This window comes from Gymnoscopelus braueri (assembly GCF_963280865.1).
Source record: "Gymnoscopelus braueri genome assembly, chromosome: 12".
Classification (NCBI taxonomy): Eukaryota; Metazoa; Chordata; class Actinopteri; order Myctophiformes; family Myctophidae; genus Gymnoscopelus; species Gymnoscopelus braueri.
Window position 1 is genome coordinate 32,050,503 of NC_137614.1, and position 22,643 is coordinate 32,073,145.

Here is a 22,643-nt window from a genome sequence, read left to right on the forward strand (position 1 = left end):
TCAATGCGACTTCACTGCACCCAAAAATATAAGATTGTCTCCCCACAGGCCTTCAATCTACCATCACAATGTTTTATGGTAATTTCAAATGGGGATGGAGGAACGTGGTAGGGTTTAACGTCAGCCTTGAAGGTCAGTGCTGGCTCAGCGTCAGGACACGGCACATTATGACAAGAGGGTTTCCCTCCATGTGTTATTTTTAGCCACCTATGCTGTTAACCTACAGACGTATGTCTATGGGGATGGCGGCATGTCGCAATATACTACATTCAAAGGATAGAATGAAAGCATAATTTTATGTCCCATCAGTGCAATCTATAAAAATATATTTCAATATTTGTAATATCAGGATAATGATAATAATAATAATAACAACATAATCCACACTCCTGGTATTTGTCACTATATATTTGCATATACAGTGTAATATATTATCTGCATTTAACCCAAAGTATCAGGAGCAGTGGGCGCTGCAATACGTACGTTTCAATTTGAATCCAGGTCTTCCGATTGGGAAACCATAATTACTGTATACCGCACTTCCAAGACAAAATCTTGCATCTGTGAGCTTCAGGCGGTACTAATCGTAGTACCCCCAACAGCAGGGTCTAAAGTTCTCAGTGGAAGACAACCTCCAACCTCTTGCAGATGCACTAACATAGATTGAATAAAATAACATTTTACTCATTAAAATAAGTTCAGGATTGCAGCTTTAAAGTGCTGTTTGAACTCTGCACTGCGGCAGTTCAGAGCCATTGTCTAATAGTGCTTACTGTATAGGCCTATACTATATAGATTCCTTTTTTTTATTTTATTATTTGAGCCCACAATGTTGTCTGTAGCTGTGGTATGCATACTGTACTCACTGCAACCAAAGTGCCCCAGCCCCTTCTGTTCTCAGCGGGGTTACATCTTACGCTTTGCTTGTAATCTCTTACATGCTTCTAACAAGTACACTGTTTGGTAATTAACTGGAAAATCAACCCTTCAACAGAGAGGTTTTTCCAATTATCACTTATATTGCCATTATCAGACAGACCTTGTGAACATGAGTAACTCTCTGCCATGATGGGAGGATAATGGGCATGTTCTCAAATATTGTCTTAAGCTTTCACCCCAAAATAAGTGTGGAAAGAGACAATCTCAATTCATACGCCATTGCATGATGTTGTCACTTGCTGAGAAGAACAGATATACAAGTTAAGACTGCATCGCGTTAACTAGATCTGATCTGCAACAGGTTAGTTTAAATTTGTATATAACTAGACCGGTGCACCGGCCTACTCGGGAACGATGCAAGTCGAAAACATTGCAAACTAGAAAAAGTGCTCCTCGGAGCACAGGTCTCCGCCAGGTCAGGTAGGTTATTGTGGCCTCCTGTTGGCGCTATAATAGGGCAATGTGAAAAGGGTGCCATTTCTTCTTAGGCCTTGCACAGCAATTGGACACTGCATTCATGATTTTAGGCATTTTGTTCAAAAATGTGTTTTGCTAAATTAGACCTGCTGGTGGCGCTATAACAGGCACATTTTAAAAGGGTAGCATTTGTTCCTCAACATAGTGTGAATGTGCGTGCAAAGTTTGACCGCAATCGGACGCTGCGTTCATGATTGACAGCATTTTGTTCAAAACGGGCCACTCCTGCAAACTTTAGATGTGAATCTTAGCCAATCGGGATGGAATATGAAAAATGAAACAGATCCGTCTTGATCACTGAAATTGGGGCAGAGGTTCTGAATTGGCATCCAGGGAGTGTGTGTGCACAGTTTCACTGCGATCAAGCCAACGGTGCGGGAGATTAGCTGTCCACAGACGGACAGACGGACAGACGGACAGACAGACGGACGGACGGACAGGGGGTAAAACATACTCTCTCGCCATGCCTTTCGGCCTGGCGGAGACAATTAAGAATGCACGCGCGCCGAGTTTACTGTAAGATTGTATTCCAATTGGAGAACTCCTTATTGACGGATAGAAAATGACTTTGACGTTTTTTGATTGCTGTCCCTGTCTTTGCTGTGGCCACACATCACTCCAGCAGTGTTGAGGCGAATTAACAGTCATTAGACATTCCACTGCACTTTTCTGCCAGCTAGGGCCAAGGTGTCACCCCCCTTATCGCTGTGCCCTTGTCCATAATATTCATGATGGGTAACAACCACTTTATCCTTATCGAAAATTGCATTAATTTGGTGTTGAGAGTGAAACTCGAATCACCTCTAGTGTAGCCTACTGCACTGGGAAAGTTCCCACAACTCAGTTTGAAACAGGACCAAAGACACTTATAGGACACATTATTACCTACACTTTTAACTGTCAATAAGTCTCTGACCTTGTCAGTTCTCCATTATGACTCCATCAATCACCATTTATAGCTCAATTAAAGTGCCATTTTAAATTAGCATTATTTACTGGTTTATCGGTCCCGCCTGACTATCATCAAATGTGAGTCAAAAGAGGTTCCAAGTGCATTGGAGTGGTGGTTGGCTGAACTAAAATGCTGACTGAACAGATTGACATAGATGCTGATCTAAAGTCCTACTTGACTGGCTCTGTGGCTGTACAGTATGTGTGGAATTCATAGGATTGAGAATAACATTTATGTTTTTCTAAACACTTGATCAAAGATTGAAAGCTGAATTTTGTCTTGACCACGTGTCACTAATCGAGGGACACATTTCACACAATTCATGACACTACCAAAAACCAAGCTACAGTAGATTAACAGTTGGCCACTAAAACATTTTTTACAGGAAAAAAACAGGAAAGTTTAATCACAATGATAATAGGAACCAACTTTCAGCAAGTACTGTACAGTACGTGCAAATTCCTTGTGTGGTCTGCTTGTGTGTAACCACCTCGATTCAATCCAGGGAAACCAAACATGTACCACTCATGCAAAGGGGAATCCCTCTGGCCAAAGGAGATAGGCTACTGGGCATCAGCCAGTACTACTACTCTGCTACAAGTCATTTCCATGGGACTTTAGTATAATTGATGGGCCTCTGTCTTTGGCAAAAAAAAAGCAAGAAGAAAAAAAGTACTGTTCTCCTGCTTGATATTTTTATTTTAATGTGATGGACATGGTGATATAGATTCATTTATTTATTTAACAATTAATAGGACCGATGCCAGGAAACATAAAATACTGCTGTAGTCAGGAAAATTGCAAATGGTGCATTCCTGTAGCGTAGTGGTTCTCAACCTGTGGGTCGAGACCCCCAGGGGGAGTCCCCACATGATTTTGGGGGGGTCCCCAGATGACAGTGAAGTGACAATTTAAGGACTTTTCAGGCCTTTTGGATACCTCAACAAAAAAAAAGAGAAAATTAAATAAAAAGACCATTACTGGTAATCAACAAACTGTACTATAAAACATTGGCCACATTGTCAAATAATATAAGAAAGAGGCAAACATTTTGAAAATGGCCAATCTACAAGCTCACAACGCCTCGCAACTACTGCATTATCTGTAAAAGAGTCAAACAAAATGGGGGGTCCCCAGTTCAAATATTTGTATGTATTATTTTGAGGGGTCGCGGCCTGAAAAGGTTGAGAACCACTGCAGTAGCGACTCCAAAGTGCTTTACCATGTGCATTACATTCATCCATTCACACACATCTACGGCAGAGGAATCCATGCGAGACACCAACCTGCTCATCGGGAGTTGCATAATAACACCTGGGAGCCTGGGATTCTAAACGGGAAACTAACGGGAACATTCTGATTCCAAGACAGCTGCTCTACATCCTGAGCCACTGCTGCCCCCCTTGGAAAGTTGTTAACCCATTAACTCTTTGACTGCCAGATCGATAGTGTAATAGTGACTGCTGCCAGCAAAAACAGCGATTTAAAAAAAAATGTAAAAATTATGGAATATTATCCTCCTCCGTCCTCACAGAGATTGGTGATTACACGCACAGGGTTGTCGTAGTAGAGGACACAATCCTCGCGATCCTCCATTCAAGAGCTATGGCCGTTTCAAAGAGGCTTGTTTTTCCGTAAAGCAGGAGGAACGGAGATCTAGCAGAGATATGGCCATTTCACTGCAGGAAATAAACAGGAAGTAAACAAGCTTTTTTTTTTTATGACATCATTTCCGGGTCTGCCGTCATCATCAGCATAGATATAGAAACCTAGATACCTAATTGGCCTCTGCAGTTCATTGGAGCGACCTGTATCGCGGCCGCCATATTAGAGGGGGAACGCTGCCACTCAAAGTGACTACTGGCCAATCACAGCGCCTTGACTACTGGCCAATCACAGCGCATCTTTGCCAGGACTTGTCAGAATCTAGTATCTTTGCTTCTGGGGGTCCCTGGAACAAATATTTTGAGATGGGGTTCCACGGCCAAATACATATTTAAAAATGTTTTCTAAATCCTAACAGTATGTTGCTATATCAGTGGAACCTTTCCGTGTCAAGGACCCCCAAAATGATATGTATTTGGTCGCAGACCCCCATCTCAAAATATGTTGTTCCAGGGACCCCCAGAAGCACAGATAGGTATTAAAAATGTTCGCTTCAAAACATATATACATATTCAAAGATTTGCTCAAATATTCCAAGATTTTTCCACAAATGTACAATCTACAAGATCTGCTATTTTTGAATAGTCGAAGAAATCTTAAAATGACTTTAAAAATGCTTTCCCGGATTGAATGGGCTAAACGGGAACTAACATTTTGATTCCAAGACAGCTGCTCTACCTCCTGAGCCTCTGCTGCCCCCCTTGATAAGTTATTAAGTTAAAGTTATGAAACTGTTGTGACTGCCCATTAGGTCAGTGAACCATTACATCAGACACATCCTCCAACAGCTTTTTTTCTACCAGCAATGCCTTCCAAATGAGTCCTCAGTGTGGGCTTGAATTGGCGAAGGACAATAAAGATGAGAGATACCACAATGATGAGGTTGCTCCCTCAGGAATCAATAGCACAGCTTTGTCCTAGGGGCCAATGAAGGTTGTCCGTAAAACAAAATCAATCTGCCGTCGAGACCCAGCCTGGATATCACCTTGCCGTCCATTTGACGAGCAAGTCATTTTGGAAGGTGTTTGGTTCATGAATGCATTCATCAAATATAGCATTGTGGATGTAGAGCTTTGCAGCATCATAATTTGTCTCATGCTCCGCCTAGTGCCGGCATTACGTGATATTGTACCCTCCAAATACCGGCACTGCATAATTTAATAGACCTTTAGGAATCGTGACTGTATCTATGACAGATAACGTTGAATATGATGATCAGTTAAACCAGGCCTGACCTTGACTCTCTATTAATCATCCCTGGATTGATTTGAATCTGTAAAATCGAGGATAAATTCTCATTGCTTTTGATGGCAGGGAGCAAGAGAGGGCAGAGTCATTATCTTTCCAATGTTTTACACGGTTTACTTTGCGTCTGACCTTTATTATTCAAGAGGCTCTCTACCAAACTAGTTATTATTCAAGTTCACTTGACTGGTGAAGCCGCAGCATATAGAACGATGATGAGATGTGAGTCTGCACAGGTAGATAGAAAGTAAGAGAAAACAATTGGCCTCATTCACCAACCGTTCTTAAGAGGAAATTTGTTCTTAGGACCCACTTACGCAGTTTTCAAGATGTTGGCATACACCAATGTTTTCTTAGCTGGGATTTGTTCTTTTTGCGCAAAATAACTCGGAAGGTGGGGCGTCTACCTATGATAATTGGGATTAACTGGCACACCTCTTCAAGTTACGAGGATTGGGATTCTTCATCATAATTTTCAGAATGTTTCATGAATCTGACTCGACTTCTCTTAGGAATTCGCTTAGGAAGAAATTTAAGAAGAAAACTTCCGAATGTATTGGTGAATGAGGCCCATTGCTTGTATGGTTTTGATATGTGACGAACAGAAACTAAAATAATATATTACTCTCTCAACCCAATCCCCCCCCCCCCCTTCCTTCTCTCCAGTCCGATGTCTGCTCTGAGGTCAGGAAGCCCCGTGGGTCCCCGGGTGTGGATTCTCCTCGCTATGACGCACCTGACCCTGGACTTCTCCCTCTGCAGCCCCCTCAGCCAGGGACTGGGGATCAAGCTCACGCCTAAGTCAGCGCCTCGTTCCCGGCCACGCTGGCAGCCCCTCTGGGACACCCCCAACATCCTCCACTGGAGGACTGTGAGCCCACTGGCACGACGGCTACTTAATCCCATCTCTCTGCCCCCAGACAGCAGAACAGGGCTGGGGGCGAAGGTCAGGGGTCCAAAGCATAGGAAGCCAGCACATAAAGGTCAGACAGTGTGTAAAGAGTGCCAGTTGGGACATTCTCACACGGAGGCCGGGGACTCGGTAGCGGTGCTGCCTCCAGCGCCCGTCTTGAGCCGGAGCAAGGCGGAGGCGGTGCGGTTGTTGCTGCGGGCGAGGAGGCAGCTCAAGTGGGACAGCATTGACAAGTCTCAGGAGGGCCGTACTACCACAGTGTCCGGATTTATCGACTGGGGACCCACAGGGACGGATGAGAGTATTGATGAGGTCGGCAAACCGCGCCCCAATGCCACGCTGTCCACGAGGGCCTTGACAACCACAGTGGCCACAACCACCAGTACGAGCACCAAGGTCCTCCAAAGGACGTTTGCCGTGGTGACCACGCCTCAGCCCAAGAGGCAAAGCACCACCAAGCCCACTATCAGTTTGGGAGAGACTGTCAAACCACCAAAGCCATACGGGGACACACCAGGTAAGGCAAAGTCCGGCGATCTGCGATCCCAAGCGAGCAGCTTTTTCTTTCCATTTGGTAGGTGAACTTTGCAGGTGACTTGATTGAACAACACAAAGTTCCTGTTGTCCCAATTTGAGAGTCAGGATCAGAATTGGAATCTTTTGATACAAAAGCTGACACCTTGGGACAGCTACATTAAGCAATCATAAGCTAAAGTAAATCTATTATTACAGACACATTGACGTTTTCCATTATATAAAACCCACTGCTATTGTATGCTAAGTATTGGTTAGCCATGTAACGTCTGGTTAAATTGTGTGTGAATCTGGCTGCAAGTAACCACATTATTTACAGGATAATCAACAGTGAGCCATGCAGTTATCAAGAAATAATGCATGATACCCAGGCTAATTACCCCTCAATGGTTTTCTCCCGCATAGTGCATTACTTTTCGTGTTGATGATCTTGTGTGTTTGTGTGTGAAGTGAAACTGTAAATCTGCTCCTTATAGCTGCATAGCAATCTACTGTACTGTGTGTAACATTTTACTGAGAGCGCGACAGTCAGTATGAAATTGTGGCACGGTTATTGGCGATGGAACTCGCAGTTGCCCAATGTTCTTTGCCTCTCCGCTCTGTTCAATAGTGTGCTGTGGTCAATACATTTATACAATTTTTCAATTTCCCACATTACCACTTACCTCACAAGAACTTTCAACAAAGGTTTCTTTTCAAAATAAACGGTTTCCATTGATACAGGAAATAGAGTCAGTGAAAGCCTTATAACAACACACACAGATGTAATAACAATGTACTGTATATAAGGTACAAGAACAGACATCTCAAGTTGATTTCAGGGAGTTTTGATTGACGATTCAGGGGGATGTGCACTGTTGAAACCGTAAGCAGATACCATAAGCCACCACCACTCTCATCTTTAATTAAGACTATAACTATTATTCTAGTCTTGATTATTAGGCATAAGAAACTTCTTCATGTGTCGAGTTATCAGCTCTCTGCCCCTGTGGTTTAACGTTTTAGAGAAAATGAAAATTAGATTTTTAGTAATAATTATGGCATGAAGGAGCCATAGGCTATGTATAAAAGAGTACACCACTCCAATGTGAAGGGTAGAGAGGCATGTTACTGTGCTCTGGATCCACCTCAGGCTGTCAGTACTTTCAAATATGTCCAGGGCCGGATTACCCATAGGCCGTAGGGGGCGAGTGCCCTGGGGCACCAGCCAATGGGGGCACAAAAAAAAAAAAAAAAAAAAAAAAAACATAACATAACCTTAACACAACCCTAACCCTAAAACCGAAATAAAGTAACCAAAAACAGAAAAGAAAATCCGCCAATCTTTCGCGCGAGTGCACGATTTCGGGTTAGGGCTTCGCGCGCGGGGGGCACTTCAACTTGAGGTCGCCCTGGGGCGACCACATAGTGCTAATCCGGCCCTGAATATGTCCCATACTTTTTTCATTTTTTTACCCACCCAATCTTTGACAGAAAAACTCTTAAGTCTTGTGACATTTCACCTGGAACATTTCCGTTCTATTGGTACACAAACATAGCATTCAGTAGCAGGACTATTGACAGATGGCACAGAAGAACCAGCTGCAGGTGGGTCATAGTATTGACAGACCCACCATTGTCCTCTTCCCTGTACCTGCCTGTTATCAGCTTGTAGCTTTTGCACCAGTTCAGTCGATGCCCAAAGCTGTTCCTCCATGTGGGATATCTATCAGTCCAAAATAACTCAGATAATCAGGTGAGTAGCCTATACCACTGGGAGTGGATGACGTCTCACAGATCCTTGCTGTTGCTGTCATGGAGTCTGGGGAGGCCACATGTTAAAATGCATTCAGTAACCGCTGTTTTTCCAACTAGACTAGGGTGCTTTAAAATACGATTTTGTAATCCAGCCTCAAAAGTTTCAAACGGATCCTGCCGACTGACATGTGGCATGAAGGAGCAGTAACTAAGTACATTTATTTAAGTACTTAAATGCATTTTGTTGAGTATTTGTTTCAAGTCAAGTTCATTACTTTCACTCCACTACATTTAAATTTATAATTTTAATTCCACTACATTTCTACAAAGGGACTCTAAGGACCCAAACTTACAAAAATGTATTATGAATTAACCACTTTAGCCCTATTTCAAATATAGTGAAAATAGCCGATCTGAAAGCTTAAAGCTTGTAGATTGACTATTTCTTTTTAATGTCTGAACATTTCTGACTTTCTTTTTGACCTTTTTATGTTCTAAATTTAAATTTAAGTTGAATACTAGACTATGATACTATTTACTTGAGTAGACACTTTGTCCAGCACTGGGAGCAATAGTTATGCCACTCCATTTTGAAGGCTAGAAGACCCCTGACACATAGAGATTTCTGGATTTATAGATAGATGGACACAAGGCTGGAGCACAATATCTCAGATTATTAGAGCCTTTCTAGTCAGTTGGCTAGATACAGGGATAGACAAACACTCTAAGAGCTTCAGGTTAGGGACATACGTACATAAATAAGCAAACTGGCAACAAAAATTATGAAACCAATCTAAAATGGATACAAGAAAAACTAAAACAACAAATCCCAAGACATTGAATGCTCACCCTCTAAGCTCAGTTTAGGTCTACCCAGTAAAGCACTTTGACCAGACTTTAGTGTTCAATAAAATTATTATATACCGTTTGAATAAATAACACGAGTAGGAAAAACAGCAGTTTATTGAGTTTGAGTTTATTAGGATCCCCATTAGCTGGTGTATAACAACAGCTAATCTTCCTGGGGTCCACACATTACATAAAAACATTACAGGACAATGATATAAAAAGTACATTTTCCTTCGAACAATCGTCCATCATATAGAAATTATTTTCTGATTCCCCATTTCCTTGGAAAGAGAACAAAAAAATATTATTTCAATTCTATGAAAGTAAAACAAACAAACAAATAAATAAAATCCTAATCATAACTGTGAAAGGGTGTGTGTGTGTTTGTGTGAGCGTGCCATGTTCCTGCATATGTTTGAAAGCTCTTACCTGTATAAATGTGTGTAGTATTGTGTTATTACTAACGTTACGCTGCACTGCAACAGCAACAGCAGGCAACAGTGTCCTTTATGACTTAACATGACCTCAAGCCAAGGGCCTAGTCACTTTGGCAGTCGTCCCCTAGGTACTAGAATGAATGAGACTGTAGCTTAAACGGTAGGAGGGGGGCCCACCGGTTGCAAAGGACACACGCTGATGGCCAGTGTCGAACGCACCTCTTTGTTGCGGACCGAAGCCCTTAGAGCAGAGAACTGCAAAGGCAAAGTTGTGTACTAGGTTTATGTTACGCTGCTACAACAGCATCAGACCACAAAAGCTGTGTCCCCGATAAGCAGCCACAAGACAACCAACAGAGAGAGCAATTCCATCACCGCGGCATGAGGAAAAGAGAACAAACGATAGCCCAAGGAGCTCGCTAGACCAGTGGTTTTCAACCCTTTTCATACCAAGGTCCATTATTTATTCGGCATTTGCGCTACGGACCACCATGTGATGAGATTTAGACTCTCGGACCAAAAAACGTAGAATATTTTGTTATAGTTGGATACGATTTTGTCCGCAATTCCATGCTGTATTAATGTTGGTACCATAGGAGAGATAACAGGCAAACGTTGATCAAAATAACAATTCTTTAATTAAGTAATGCAGATGTTTAACAATAATTGAACTCTCCAGAGCGTAGCGGGTCCATTTGGTTTCAAAACCTCTCTCAAGAGTTAAAGATCTAAGGGTCCATTTGGTTACCAACTCTCCATCATTTAGCTGGGGACCACCTGGAACCCCTTCAAGGACCACCGGTGGTCCACGGATCTATCTCTTACCTGCCATCCCCTTAACCCATTTAGGCCTGAGGCCGATTCTACAAATGCCTTCTAAATCAGTGATTCTCAAATGTTTTCTCCTTTAAGGGTATACCGTTCACATAGATTTGTGTTTTGTTGAAATACTGTAAATGTCTATATTCTGATAGTAATCATTGCTATAAAGTGTTTGTTTAGTAACATGGGTCTCCCTGTCTCTCCAGCTCTTTAGTAAACAGAGAATACATGTTCAGGTTGTGATAACAATTTCATTGAAATTGGAAGTGATGATACAAAAGAAGGGCAGATAAAATTGGAACTGGAACACTATAAAACTGAAGCTGATACAATTTTCTTAAGTAATTTGTCCATGCTGATATCAATCTGACACTAAAATCTGTTTTGTCGGTAGCTTCAATTTGATTTAGCCATTAGAATGAATAGGCTATACAAATACCCCCAACAAATAATAGTCAACTTCAAAGAAATCTAGTCTTCTGTTTCCATTTCTTCTCCCTCACTCTTCTTCACGTAGACCTACACTCTATCTGCATTATGGTGCTCATCGTTGCATCCTGTCTTTAAATATTTTTCTTTCATTTTTTTAAAGATTAATTTTTTGGGGGCTTTTCTGCCTTTATTGGATAGTAGAGTTTTAGACTGACAGGAAACAGGGAGAGAGAGACGAGGAGTGACACACAGCAAAGGTCGTCAGGGTCAGGAATCGAACCTGCACCTCGCTGTCAGGCTGTCAGGCTGCACGTGCCTTAACCACTAGGCCATCCGCTCCCCCTGTCTTTAAATCTTTTGACATATTCATACCATCTCTGTCTAGTCTTCGTCTTGTCTTTTGTACAGCATCCTTCCATTTCTTTATCTTGCATGTGTACGTTGCCAGTGTCAAAGGATTGACATCCTTTCAAATAATGTGAGCCCTGACAGCTCTCCCTGCTCTCAGCCCCACCTGTGGACCAGCAAGAATTTACACTCGCTATTTACAGCTAGGAAATAGCCTACCGCTAAGTGCTGGTAGAGTAGACAAACTGAGTTTGAAACACTGAGGAAGGCCGACGTGCCGAAACGCTTCCGTTTCTCTAGGTAGATTGCTGCTGCTGTGAATGGGAACCTATTAAAACTGAACATAAGAAACAACTGAAGAGAGTGCGGATAATCCTTTCATTGTACATATTCTCAAGAATCTGCACCCAGTTAAACTAAGAGACTATTCCTCAAGACTCCCCTTGAGTAGAGCAGGCCTTCTCCTGACGGTATTGATCCGGTAGGAGAGTTGCCTAGAGTAGACAAACTAACAGTAGGCCTACAACAAAAAGGTATTAGCATTTTGAAGCTGGTGGCAGCCCAACACTGTTCAATGAAACCACTTTTCTTGAACTCTTTTAAAACACAGATATCTTTCTGAATAATCAGGTGTAAAGGCTGTTTATTTTGAATGTAGTGATTTTTCCCCCCTATATTTATCTCTGTATGCACATGCTACGTTAATGATAGCACCAACACCATTATTGGATTGGTAAATATTGACAGATCAAAATCGATGTCCTGGCAGCTATCTGCACAACACACTACAGATATAGTGTGTGTGTGCGTGTGCATGCGTGCGTGCGTGCGTGGTCCTGCTGCTACGATAGGACTTGCTTTTTTTTTTTTTTTCTTTCAATCTATATGAAATTGGCCGCAAAATGTGCAATAATAAAACTAAATCAAGCCTTATCCAATCAAAGTGTGCGTGTGTGTGCGTGCGTGTGTGCATGCGTGTGTGTGTCATTAAACCGTGAATAAAATAGTGATGGGTTTAATGATAATTAGTTAATCATCTCTCACAGAAGTTCCGGGACTCTTGAGAGGTCTGCAAAAACATAAACTGTGCATTACTCATATTCATTCTATTATGTGCATGCTCTGCATTACACACCAATCAAATCAGTACAGTTTGACACAGTTACGACTTCAGGCTGCAGGAGTGCAGGAGAGCAGCGGCAGTGATATTAGAGACATATCTCTAATGAAAACATTATGTGATTGGCATGTTATAATATATATAAGCCTAATCATTTCAGTAATTTTTTAATTAATGATAAAACGTATAGCCTTGCTATGTATTCAGGGTTTCTATACAAATAAATCACCCTTAATCTTGAATACAACCACCCAAACTGCTACAAATCACAAATGTTGTCAAGGCTAGGGTATGTTGTTAGGCACAATGCTAGCAACATCCTCTAGCTGTGACCATATTCACGATGAACCATCTGCCCTTGTGCCACTTTAATATTTTGTCAACGGTGAAATACAGTAAATCACACCGGTACGCTGATTTACGGTTTATTTTCCAAATGTAGGTCAGACTCTTCAATCTGTGTAACCAGATATAATATACATGCAGAGTACAGCATAAGAGGTCACCCTGGGCATAAAGGATATGATTCAATCCTCCCCACAACATAAAGTGCACCAAATCTTCCTGGGCCATGTAGTACAAATTGAAATGTGGGGTGTGCACGGACGGCTGTGTGAGTTGTGTGATAAGGACAGAATAATATCAATACAGGAGGTTGACATACTTTATGCACATGATCCACCGGTGGGTTATTATTAGATTCTAGAACATTCATTCCAGCACAGTGGGTCACACGAAGACTTAAAACAACTTTGATATCCGTTTTATTCAACAATCACAATAGAATTCCTTCATCTCGTGATTTCACTTCAGACCTTGTCAGTGGAGTTGCGTTGCTAGGGAACAGCTTAGGTCCAAGTGTATTTCCTGTCAGCTATTGGTATTCACACACACTGCCACAGGAAATAAATGTGGACCCATTTAGAATGTTTATGTTGTCTAATGACAATGACAATGCGCTGACCTATATCATTTGAATCAAAAGCAGGTGCACTCACTAGAAAAGTCATTAGAAAGTCACTTTGCAATCATTTGTTTAGCTTCACCTCAATTTCACCAGTATTCTAAGGAAAATGAAATGACTATATTCATGTTATATTATCTTGGAAGGAAATTCTCTAGACCAATATCAATCATTAAAGTTACCAATAACAGTGCACCAATAGCAAGTGACTCTGACGCTGCCAGTAGGCAAAAATAAGACTCGGTCCAAATGTTGGTTCTAGGCCTAGGATATGACCAGGGGTGCACATAACTTTTTAGGTCTAGTACTCAGAAGAGCACCTGGAGATGTGACTTGGTGCGCAATAAATGGTCCCGTGCCATTTTGTCGGGGGTGGGGGGGAATTCAGCACGGTGCCCACCGGACAGTTTTGTCAACGGGGGGGGGGGGGGGGTTGTGATGCACGAGAGCAAAGGACGCTCTGCTTCCAAATTCCGCCGATTTTCGCCGTTTCTTTTTTCCTCACGCCGTTTGGTGAAGCCCCCAAGGTTGGTGCCCTGTGCTGCGCTGTTTTTATCCGTCAGATTGGCACCATTACGGTGCGTTCATCATCGGTGACGAGTGCCTCTAACAGCCGCTGCTGGCTGCGTGCACGCAGCGAGGCAATGCGAGGCGATGCGAGACACGAGTGGCTGAGATGCGAGTGGCTTCAGGAAGTAAATTCCTAGCCTCGATCTCCAGGCTTTTATTTTTTAGTTTTGCTAAAAAATAAAAGCTTGGAAATTCCTGTCCCAGCTGTTGGTACGCAAAAGCGCCTTGCGTCGTCTGATGTGCCACGCATTATTTATTTTGGGTGCGCATGCGCACCTGCGCACCACTTATGTGCACCCCTGGATATGACCATCCTGGAGTCAGTCATCTGATGTCAGTAGTACTACGACATCAGAACTATGGAGTCATGTCCATATTTGGGCAAGGTTTCAGCATAATCTGGATCTTGGATTTATATCATAACCAGGTACTGTAGCCATTCAACCCAAGGTTCTACCAAAGTTCAACATCACTTTACTTTACAGCTCCAGTCATATGTCTGTTGTGTATTAAATATTATTTCCATGAAAATAATGGGTTGCATTTGCAGTAAAATAAAGGCAGTCATGTCCAACTAATTACCAGTTTGGTAATTTCATGTGTGTGTCAATAGGTCGAGTGCAGATAAATTTCACATTTACACAATGTAGCTCAACTGGGTATGTTAACGTCTACATTATTTTAAAAGAGTGCATTTCAGTGCCACTGCCAGACTGTTTTGAACTTAATGCTCTGATTTAAGCAACACTATGTCCTTGACCATAGGCAGTGCTATCTCCGCCAGTGGCATGTTCTGTGAAATACATTGTTATAGCATGTGTCATTTTTATGGGCACACAAGGCTACCAAACAGTCACGTGTGATTTATCATTTCATTAAGTCAATGAGTCAACGCTTCTTAATGGACCATGTAGGTGGCCATAAAACGATAGCCATGTTTAACGATATGTGAGCAAGCACTATGCTAATTGACCCTCTACCGCTGGGAGCATTACCATAAATGTCACTGTTTTGCCATCGAGCACAGAGGGCACATCAGAGGCCCAGAGGGTTACTTTGAGTCAAACTTTACAGTGCCCAACACCTCAAGACACTGCATTATCAGAATATCCGCCTAATATCAGAATACGGACCATCAGTTCTAGTTTTCCCACTATTCAGTTCCATCCATCAACAACCTGTTCCTGGTACTGGAGGAGATTGCTCAAAGCGTTCTCATAGTGCAGTCCAGGGACTCTCAGGTTTCCTTGAGGGGATTCTAAATGGACCCTTACAGGTCTGTAACTCTCAGTTATGGGGGTCCTTGAAATTAAAAAAGTTTGAGAACCACTGGTATAAAGATATATGATCGTATTAAGGGGCCAAGCACGTACTGCTAATGGTCCCTTCTTGATTCTCATACCTTTTATTCTTCCGCCACTTCTTGCAGTTCTGGCTTAACCGTGCAGTCGTTTTTTTTTTTACAAAACTGCAATATGGTAGAGGGCTATGCCGTACGGCAAAGACACAAAACGCACAACCATTGGCCAAAAGGGTGGCGCTATAGCAATCAATTGAAAATGCAAACTTTGAACAGGCATAGCTCATGAACCATTTGACGGACAGCAATGAAACATCAATACACATATGTGGGCTCCTCATGTGGAACAAATGTGTCACTTTGACCGATGACCTCTGACCTTTAGATCTCCGACCATTTTGAATTATAGGAACAACAGTTCAAATCTCCTGGGATTTTTGATCAATGTGCACGAAACTTTCTACACATGAACTTTGAACCTATACCGACAAAAAATCGTACTGACATTTTTTTATGCTTTTATGAGCCATATGAATATTGCAGTTTTACGAAAATTCTTCTTCTTTCCCTAACTACATAAATGCAGAGTCACATTTTTATTAAACTTTGCAGAATGGTAGAGGGTCATTCCAAATTATAATTACATTATAAGCAACACAATACAGAGATACAATATCCACAATCCCTCAGCACTCTGCTCAGCTGTTTAGAATAATCATTTGTTAAATGTACAGGCTCTTTTCTCTCAAGTTCAATCCATTCTGTTTATATGGCTTGTTTTCCTTGGCCCCTGTATCGCTGCTTGCAGCTATATTTATTATTATAATTTCCCAGCCCAAAAAAATTAAATCATATATCAAAATATCAGATTAAATATATCATACAACTATTAATCCAAATTAGAAATACTGCTGGAAATTGTCTAAGCAATGAGAACATTAAATGTTTTCATTCTGTCTTGAAGCCAGTGTCTAGAAACATGTCAACCGTCTGTGAGTCAAGAAAATATAAACTACAAGCAGAATTGCGCTGACAATGCATGTTCAGGTTTCGGTACCCAGCATTGGCTGGGTTCTTGCGTAGGTGGAATAGTCTCTCTCTCTCTCTCTCTCTCTCTGTGAGCTCTGGTCTGACACCACATACAACCAGACCAAACCACAGACAACTTGAATATATTTATTTTAAAATATTTTTTTCTTTATATAGTAGATACTGGTTGTGGAATGGCTGCATCTTTAATAGTCTTGCTACGGTTATCATTTGTATTTGACCAGGAGTTGACTGTGATTTAATAGTCTTGCTACGGTTATCATTTGTATTTGACCAGGAGTTGACTGTGATTTAATAGTCTTGCTACGGTTATCATTTTTATTTGACCAGGAGTTGACTGTGATGCCATCTGCAAAAATGATTGTTTTGTTATTGCATACTATAGGAAATTGTATAATTTAGATGGTCATGCTATACTAATGCCGTTGAGAAAAGGAATATGACTTAGACTTTGTGTGTGTTATGATACTGTACGAGCACGCTGACAGAGATGAATTTAAGACCCCACCATCAACGACCTGTTGTGAGCTTGTAGATCTGCCATTTTCCCCGTGCAACACTATTGTACGCTGACGGCATACGATAGTGTGTAGAGCTCCGTTCAGGCGTTCAGCGGTTGGCAGTGAACTTTGCTTTTGCCTTCACAACACATTAACCCATGTCTCTTTCACATTAGCCCCTAGGTAGACTATAATTACCATACACAAAGACTGTATTGTTAATGAAATAAAATCTCTGCCGGGGGAGACGATGCTCTGTGTGCTCTGTCCTTCCCTTTGTCTTACTTTCTCTCTCCGACAGTCTGCCTCATTGCTCTCGGCCTCTCTCTCTCTGTTTCTCTCTCTCTCTCTGTGTGTCTGCCTGTATGTGTATGTGTCGCCCTCTTTCTGTAATCGGCCCCCCTGCAACATGAGGCACATGGGGTCAGTGTACAGTATATCCCCCTGGGAAAGAAGAGCCAGCCACCCTGAACATCCCCAGACGCCTGCAGCAGCCAGCTGTAATCTAAAAGGCAGCCATTATGGAAATGCCGACATGTCTATATCATGTTGTACTGTGTGAGCCACACAGGATCTGACCCCAGACACCTGTTGATCCATTTCAACACGTCCCTCAACCCCTACACAGGGGGTTGAGGGATATTCTTTGGTTAAAACAAAATGTTTTTTTGTTAAAGGGTTAAAGCACTATATTCTGATAGTAATCATTGCTATAGAGTTTTTGTTCAGTAACAGGAGTCTCCCTGTCTCTCCAGCTCTTTTATAAACAGAAACAAAAATTCAGGTAGGTGACAAACTTTCAGCCAATCAGGAGAGAGTACCCATTTACAGTATCAGTTTCATTTTAATAGTGTTCCAGTTCCAATTTTGTCTGCTCATGTCTTTGTGTCGTCACTTCCAATTTCAGTTGTTTAATCTGTACCCTGTCTGAGCTCTCTATCCTGATTGGATCAAATTGGTATCCTGAAAATGCATTTTCTGCTTAATAAAGAGCTGGAGAGACATGGAGACTCCTGTTACTGAACAAACATTCTATTGCAATGAGTGCTATCAGAAAATAGAGCTATTTAACACTTATTTTTAACCAAATAAAATCAATTATGCTACCTTTAACACACTCAACACCGACAATTTATGTACAGTATGTCGAGTTTGGGTTGGGATATTATGGTATGGTACAGTATAGGCATTAGGGTTACCAACCATCCCGTAAAATATGGAATCGTTCCATATTTGGAAACTAAAAGATACGTCCTGTATTGAGCTGATACGGAACGCACTTTGTTCCGTATTTTGAGGTCGGGGAATCAATATGAATGACAGGGCGATTTATTTGAGAAATTACGGTAATTCTGCTGTCCTGCTCCCACTCTGCTCTCCCCCTCTCGTTGTGTGTAATTGTCAGTGAGCTGTGAGAGTCTGGGTGTCGGGAATCTGGTGTCTGGAAATGCCCTCAGCTCGTTGGCTCATTTACATTTACACAACCAATGAGAGTTAGCACTTTCAGTGTTTCTAAGATACGGTCTCTGCCCCACACACCCTCCCTCCATCTTGCTTGATCGCGCAGCTGTATTCCCTCAAACCTAATTTATGCTCTGCCGTGCGAAGGTGTTGCGCGCAGAGAACGGCCGAGAACTGCAGACCTCCAAGCTCAAAACAGTCACATCCGCGACGCAATGTGAGATTGTATGTCAGCTGTTCTCGGTGCGCAATACCGTTGCGGGGTGAAGTATATACTGTATGTCTCGCTAGGAGCGTCTCACCAGCCAACACACAAGAGGAGGTTGAATTAACTGAAACCAACGCTCCCCAAAACAAAAGGTTTGGGGATCTTTTGGGAATTGATTACATGAAGCAGACACCTGCATGTGCAGTCTCAATGTCTGTAAACAAGAAATCCGTCTATGCGACAGTACTTCCCGGCTCAGAACATAAGTTGAATGTCTAAAGAAAAAACTAAAGACTGAGATGTCAGAAGTATAGAACTGAGAGGGGGAAAAAATGAGGGTGGCTATAAAGTGACAAAAGATTATGTACAAACCAGGCAATTGTTTTCAGTTAGCCATTGTAGAATCCATGATGTACCCTAAATAACATAAAGGGAAAAGCAGGCAAGCTGCATAGAAGCCAGGGAGTACTGACACAGTTCCTTGTCTGCCAAGTGACCACAGACTGGCTAACATGGTATGTGAAATAAGCATGTTGATTTTGTTTTTAAAACCTAATGATTGTTGGTAGTAGTATGCCAATATGACTAAACTAGTACTGGGTGACGGAAGAGTAGGCAAACTTTGGAAAATGGTGAGAAATAAGGTAAAATATACATGATTCTAATGGCCACCAAGGTATGGAATAGTCTAACCCCATCCCTCAAAAAATGCAGTTCGCTGGGCTCATTTAAAACAGCCCTAAAAACTCATCTTTCTGGAGGCCATAAGAGGAGGTAGTACCAGTTTCCCGGTAGACAGACGACCCCCCTCCCCTTTTTTTTGTATATAGTGGTATTTTTTCTCTGTATTTTTATGTAGATTTCTGAACTGTTTGGTTGCTACTATATATGTCTATGAAATTAATTCAAGGACCCCAACGGAAACAAGTTCGCAAGGACTTTTTTGGTCGGACCTTTTAGACAAAAGTATTATAAATGTAACTGCGTTGTTTTACATTCTTTTGCCTAATAACAATTTCAATCAATCAATGAAGGTACAGTAACAGGATAGGTGGGCACCAAGAAAGAGTGGGCGGTGTTAAATTGGCATTTTTTTCCAAAATGTTAAAAAAAGAACATACAAAAGTAAAGTATACATGATTAGAACATGCTTAAACATTCGACAATTAAGGTCTAATATTTCTACAATTGCTACAATTTGCTACAAAACCTGTATATCCAGTCATTTTGGGTCATAAACAAGAAGTTGAGGGATAAAATTAAGTCTGATAATGATGTACCGTGCATGTTCACCTCATGTATACTTTAACAATACTTAATACCATTTTTCAAATATTTTATTTTGTAACATTTTGGACAAAATAGCCAATTGTACATCGAGGTGCCCAGATGTCCCTGGTGCCCACCTATCCTGTATCCGATTTATGATTGTAGAACATTTCACATTTAAGGCCTAAGTTACAACCATGTTACAGTAAGTGTGATGTAGTAGCCTAATGCAGGTGTAAGACCTGTTGTGTTTGTACTGTGTTATAGGTATAACTGTGCCAAAATGCATAGTTTTCTATGCATTTTGGGGGTTTTGGCTTTGCCGCGCGGACGGAATAGGTGTCCCTTATTTTAATCTCTGGGAGTTGGCAACCCGAATAGGCATTGAGAAAATTGCAGTCGTGGGATGGCCTGGTGCTTAAGACAACTTCAGTGTCAAGTGTCCTTGAGCAAGATGTTGAATGCTTACCTGCTTGCTCGCTGAACTTTGCCCAGTATTTCAAAAATAGACATAGCCTAACGTCATGCCCAAAAATGTCCTTGTTGGCAAGCACGTGTTTTTGCTAATACCAGTTTATTTTTTTCTCCTAGTGATGACAGCCAAAATGGTGCTTTATGGCAGCCAGAGCATTCTTAAGAGGAGAGCTCAGTGTGTGCATTACAAAACAGTGGGCACTGGGCAGCTTTTTTTACTCCTGGAAACAGATAGTTTCATGTGTGCTGCCACTGAAACAGGCTTTATTCAGGGTCTTGGTTTTCAGTTGAAGGTGTTAATCCAATTTTTCTATGTGGCTGCTATTGTTGGGAAAGTTTCTTGGGGAAGTAAAATGTACCTTCTCAGCGCAGGAACACAGCCAGTGGTGTACATTTACCCAAGTACTGTACTTAAGTACAACGTTGAGGTACTTTTACTTGAGAAGTGGAAGTCACAGGGTGAAGCCATAGCGCTTTCTTGGGTATAATCCTCTTAGTAGACATTATATTGAACTGTACTTTCCTGTACTTTTCTTTGCAAACTGCTAATAAAGTATTCAATCAATCAATCACTTGAGTATTTCCATTCTTCGATACTTTATACTTCTACTTATATTTTTAATCCACTACAATTATTTGAAAACTTTATTAGTTACTTTGCAGTATTATAAACCCCCATTCTATACTTAAGATATTAAAAAATATCCGAACTACAGTACATAAGCTCACAACGCGATAACAAATTGACACATTTTGCAATATTGAAATACATTTTGATGCCAATACTTTTGTACTTTTACTCGAGTACAATTTTGAATACAGAAGAGTATTTCTACGCTGTGGTATTGTTACTTTTACTTAAGCAACAAATCTGAGTACTTCTTCCACCACTGAACACAGCAGACACTGTTGTGGAGGTGAATACCTCCCATGGACGCTGTGACCGTGCAGCTCCACATATGTGTTAAGTCTCATTAGAGTCCAGGGTCTCAGGTGGTTCCAAAGTTGTGGACATTCTGGACCGCACTAAACGCACCTCATGGCTGTAACTCACTGTGATTCACATTTCACACACGCACGCTGTAGCAAGCTGTCATGAATGATTGTACATCATTATAATGTGTGTGTGCGTGTGTGTGTGCATATATTCCATTTCAGTGTCTTTATGAGGTATTGATGTCCATAGGCTATACTGTAAAGTGGGATTTGTTTGTGATGGTACATAGCTCCTGTTGAAAATGTTTATTAAGTCTTGGTACCGCCCCTGATCACCAGGTGAGGCTGATAACCAAAATCATTCATTTCTGTATAAAAAGGTCATTTCCTGCTTTCTTGTTTATACTTGAAAAAGACCGAAAGGGTCGAAACGTATCATCAGCTGTTTTGTTTAAATAAAACCTGGAGCACAAAAGTGAGTTGCGAGCCCTATCTTTGTCTCATTATCACTGTTCTTACAGTTAAAGCTCAGCACCAAAGAACGGAGGATGTGCGTTATTTGTTTGTTTTCTGAACATAGCTCCTGTTGAACATGATCTTGCAGTGCTCCTTTCACCATCAAGTGGGATTCATTGATTGTAGATCCTGTTGAACATGGTCTCTAGGTGTTCCTTTCACCATCGTGTGGTGTGTGTGTGTGTGTGTGTGTGTGTGTGTGTGTGTGTGTGTGTGTGTGTGTGTGTGTGTGTGTGTGTGTGTGTGTGTGTGTGTGTGTGTGTGTGTGTGTGTGTGTGTGTGTGCGTGTGTGTGTGTGTGTGTGTGCATGTGCATGTCCTCCAGATGCTTACCGATTGTTCCTGGTGATTGTAGTGCTAGTAGCCCCCTCCACCTGTCTCGTCACCAGGGCAGATGGAGCTGTCATCCCCATTATGGATATTAGATGAAGATGACTAAACCCATGATGGGAAGAGCTGCCGCTCATAACTCAGCACTGGTTAGATGATCTGCGAGTCACAGGGTTAAACACCAGCCGTGGTCAGGAGTAATAAGTAGAAAGTAGCCCCCACGGCCATGCCGACCAATAGTGAATATATAATGCAGACTTGAAAAACCCATCAGATGTCCTCCTCAAAGTCAAGAGGGGTAAATTAATATCCAAAGGGGGGGGGGGGGGGTAGTGAAAGGTGATAATCTCTGGCCAAAGGTTACGGCGGCAGTGATAATTGGCACGATGCAGAGGCAAAGGAAGCATCATCACAAGGGGTTAAACGAACAGCTGAGTAAATAAGTAAGACCGACAACCACTCCAGAGCAAAACGAGCACATGTAAAATGTATGCTAAGTGCTCAAGTGTGTATGGGATCTATTTTTAAACAAGCAAGTGAATAAAATTTCAGCGAACACCCAAATGCTATACATTGTGACCTGCTGTACGTGGGAG

General features: G+C 41.7%; 1 protein-coding gene across 1 annotated transcript in view; it reads left to right on the forward strand.

Annotated features, from left to right (window-relative positions):
* ajap1 (adherens junctions associated protein 1) overlaps positions 1–22,643 on the forward strand; it is a 66,292-nt gene that overhangs the window by 35,807 nt on the left and 7,842 nt on the right. Inside the window, exon 2 of the mRNA XM_080443704.1 lies at positions 5,945–6,708. Coding sequence (XP_080299830.1) covers positions 5,945–6,708 — 764 coding nt within the window. The remainder of the gene's footprint in view (positions 1–5,944; positions 6,709–22,643) is intronic.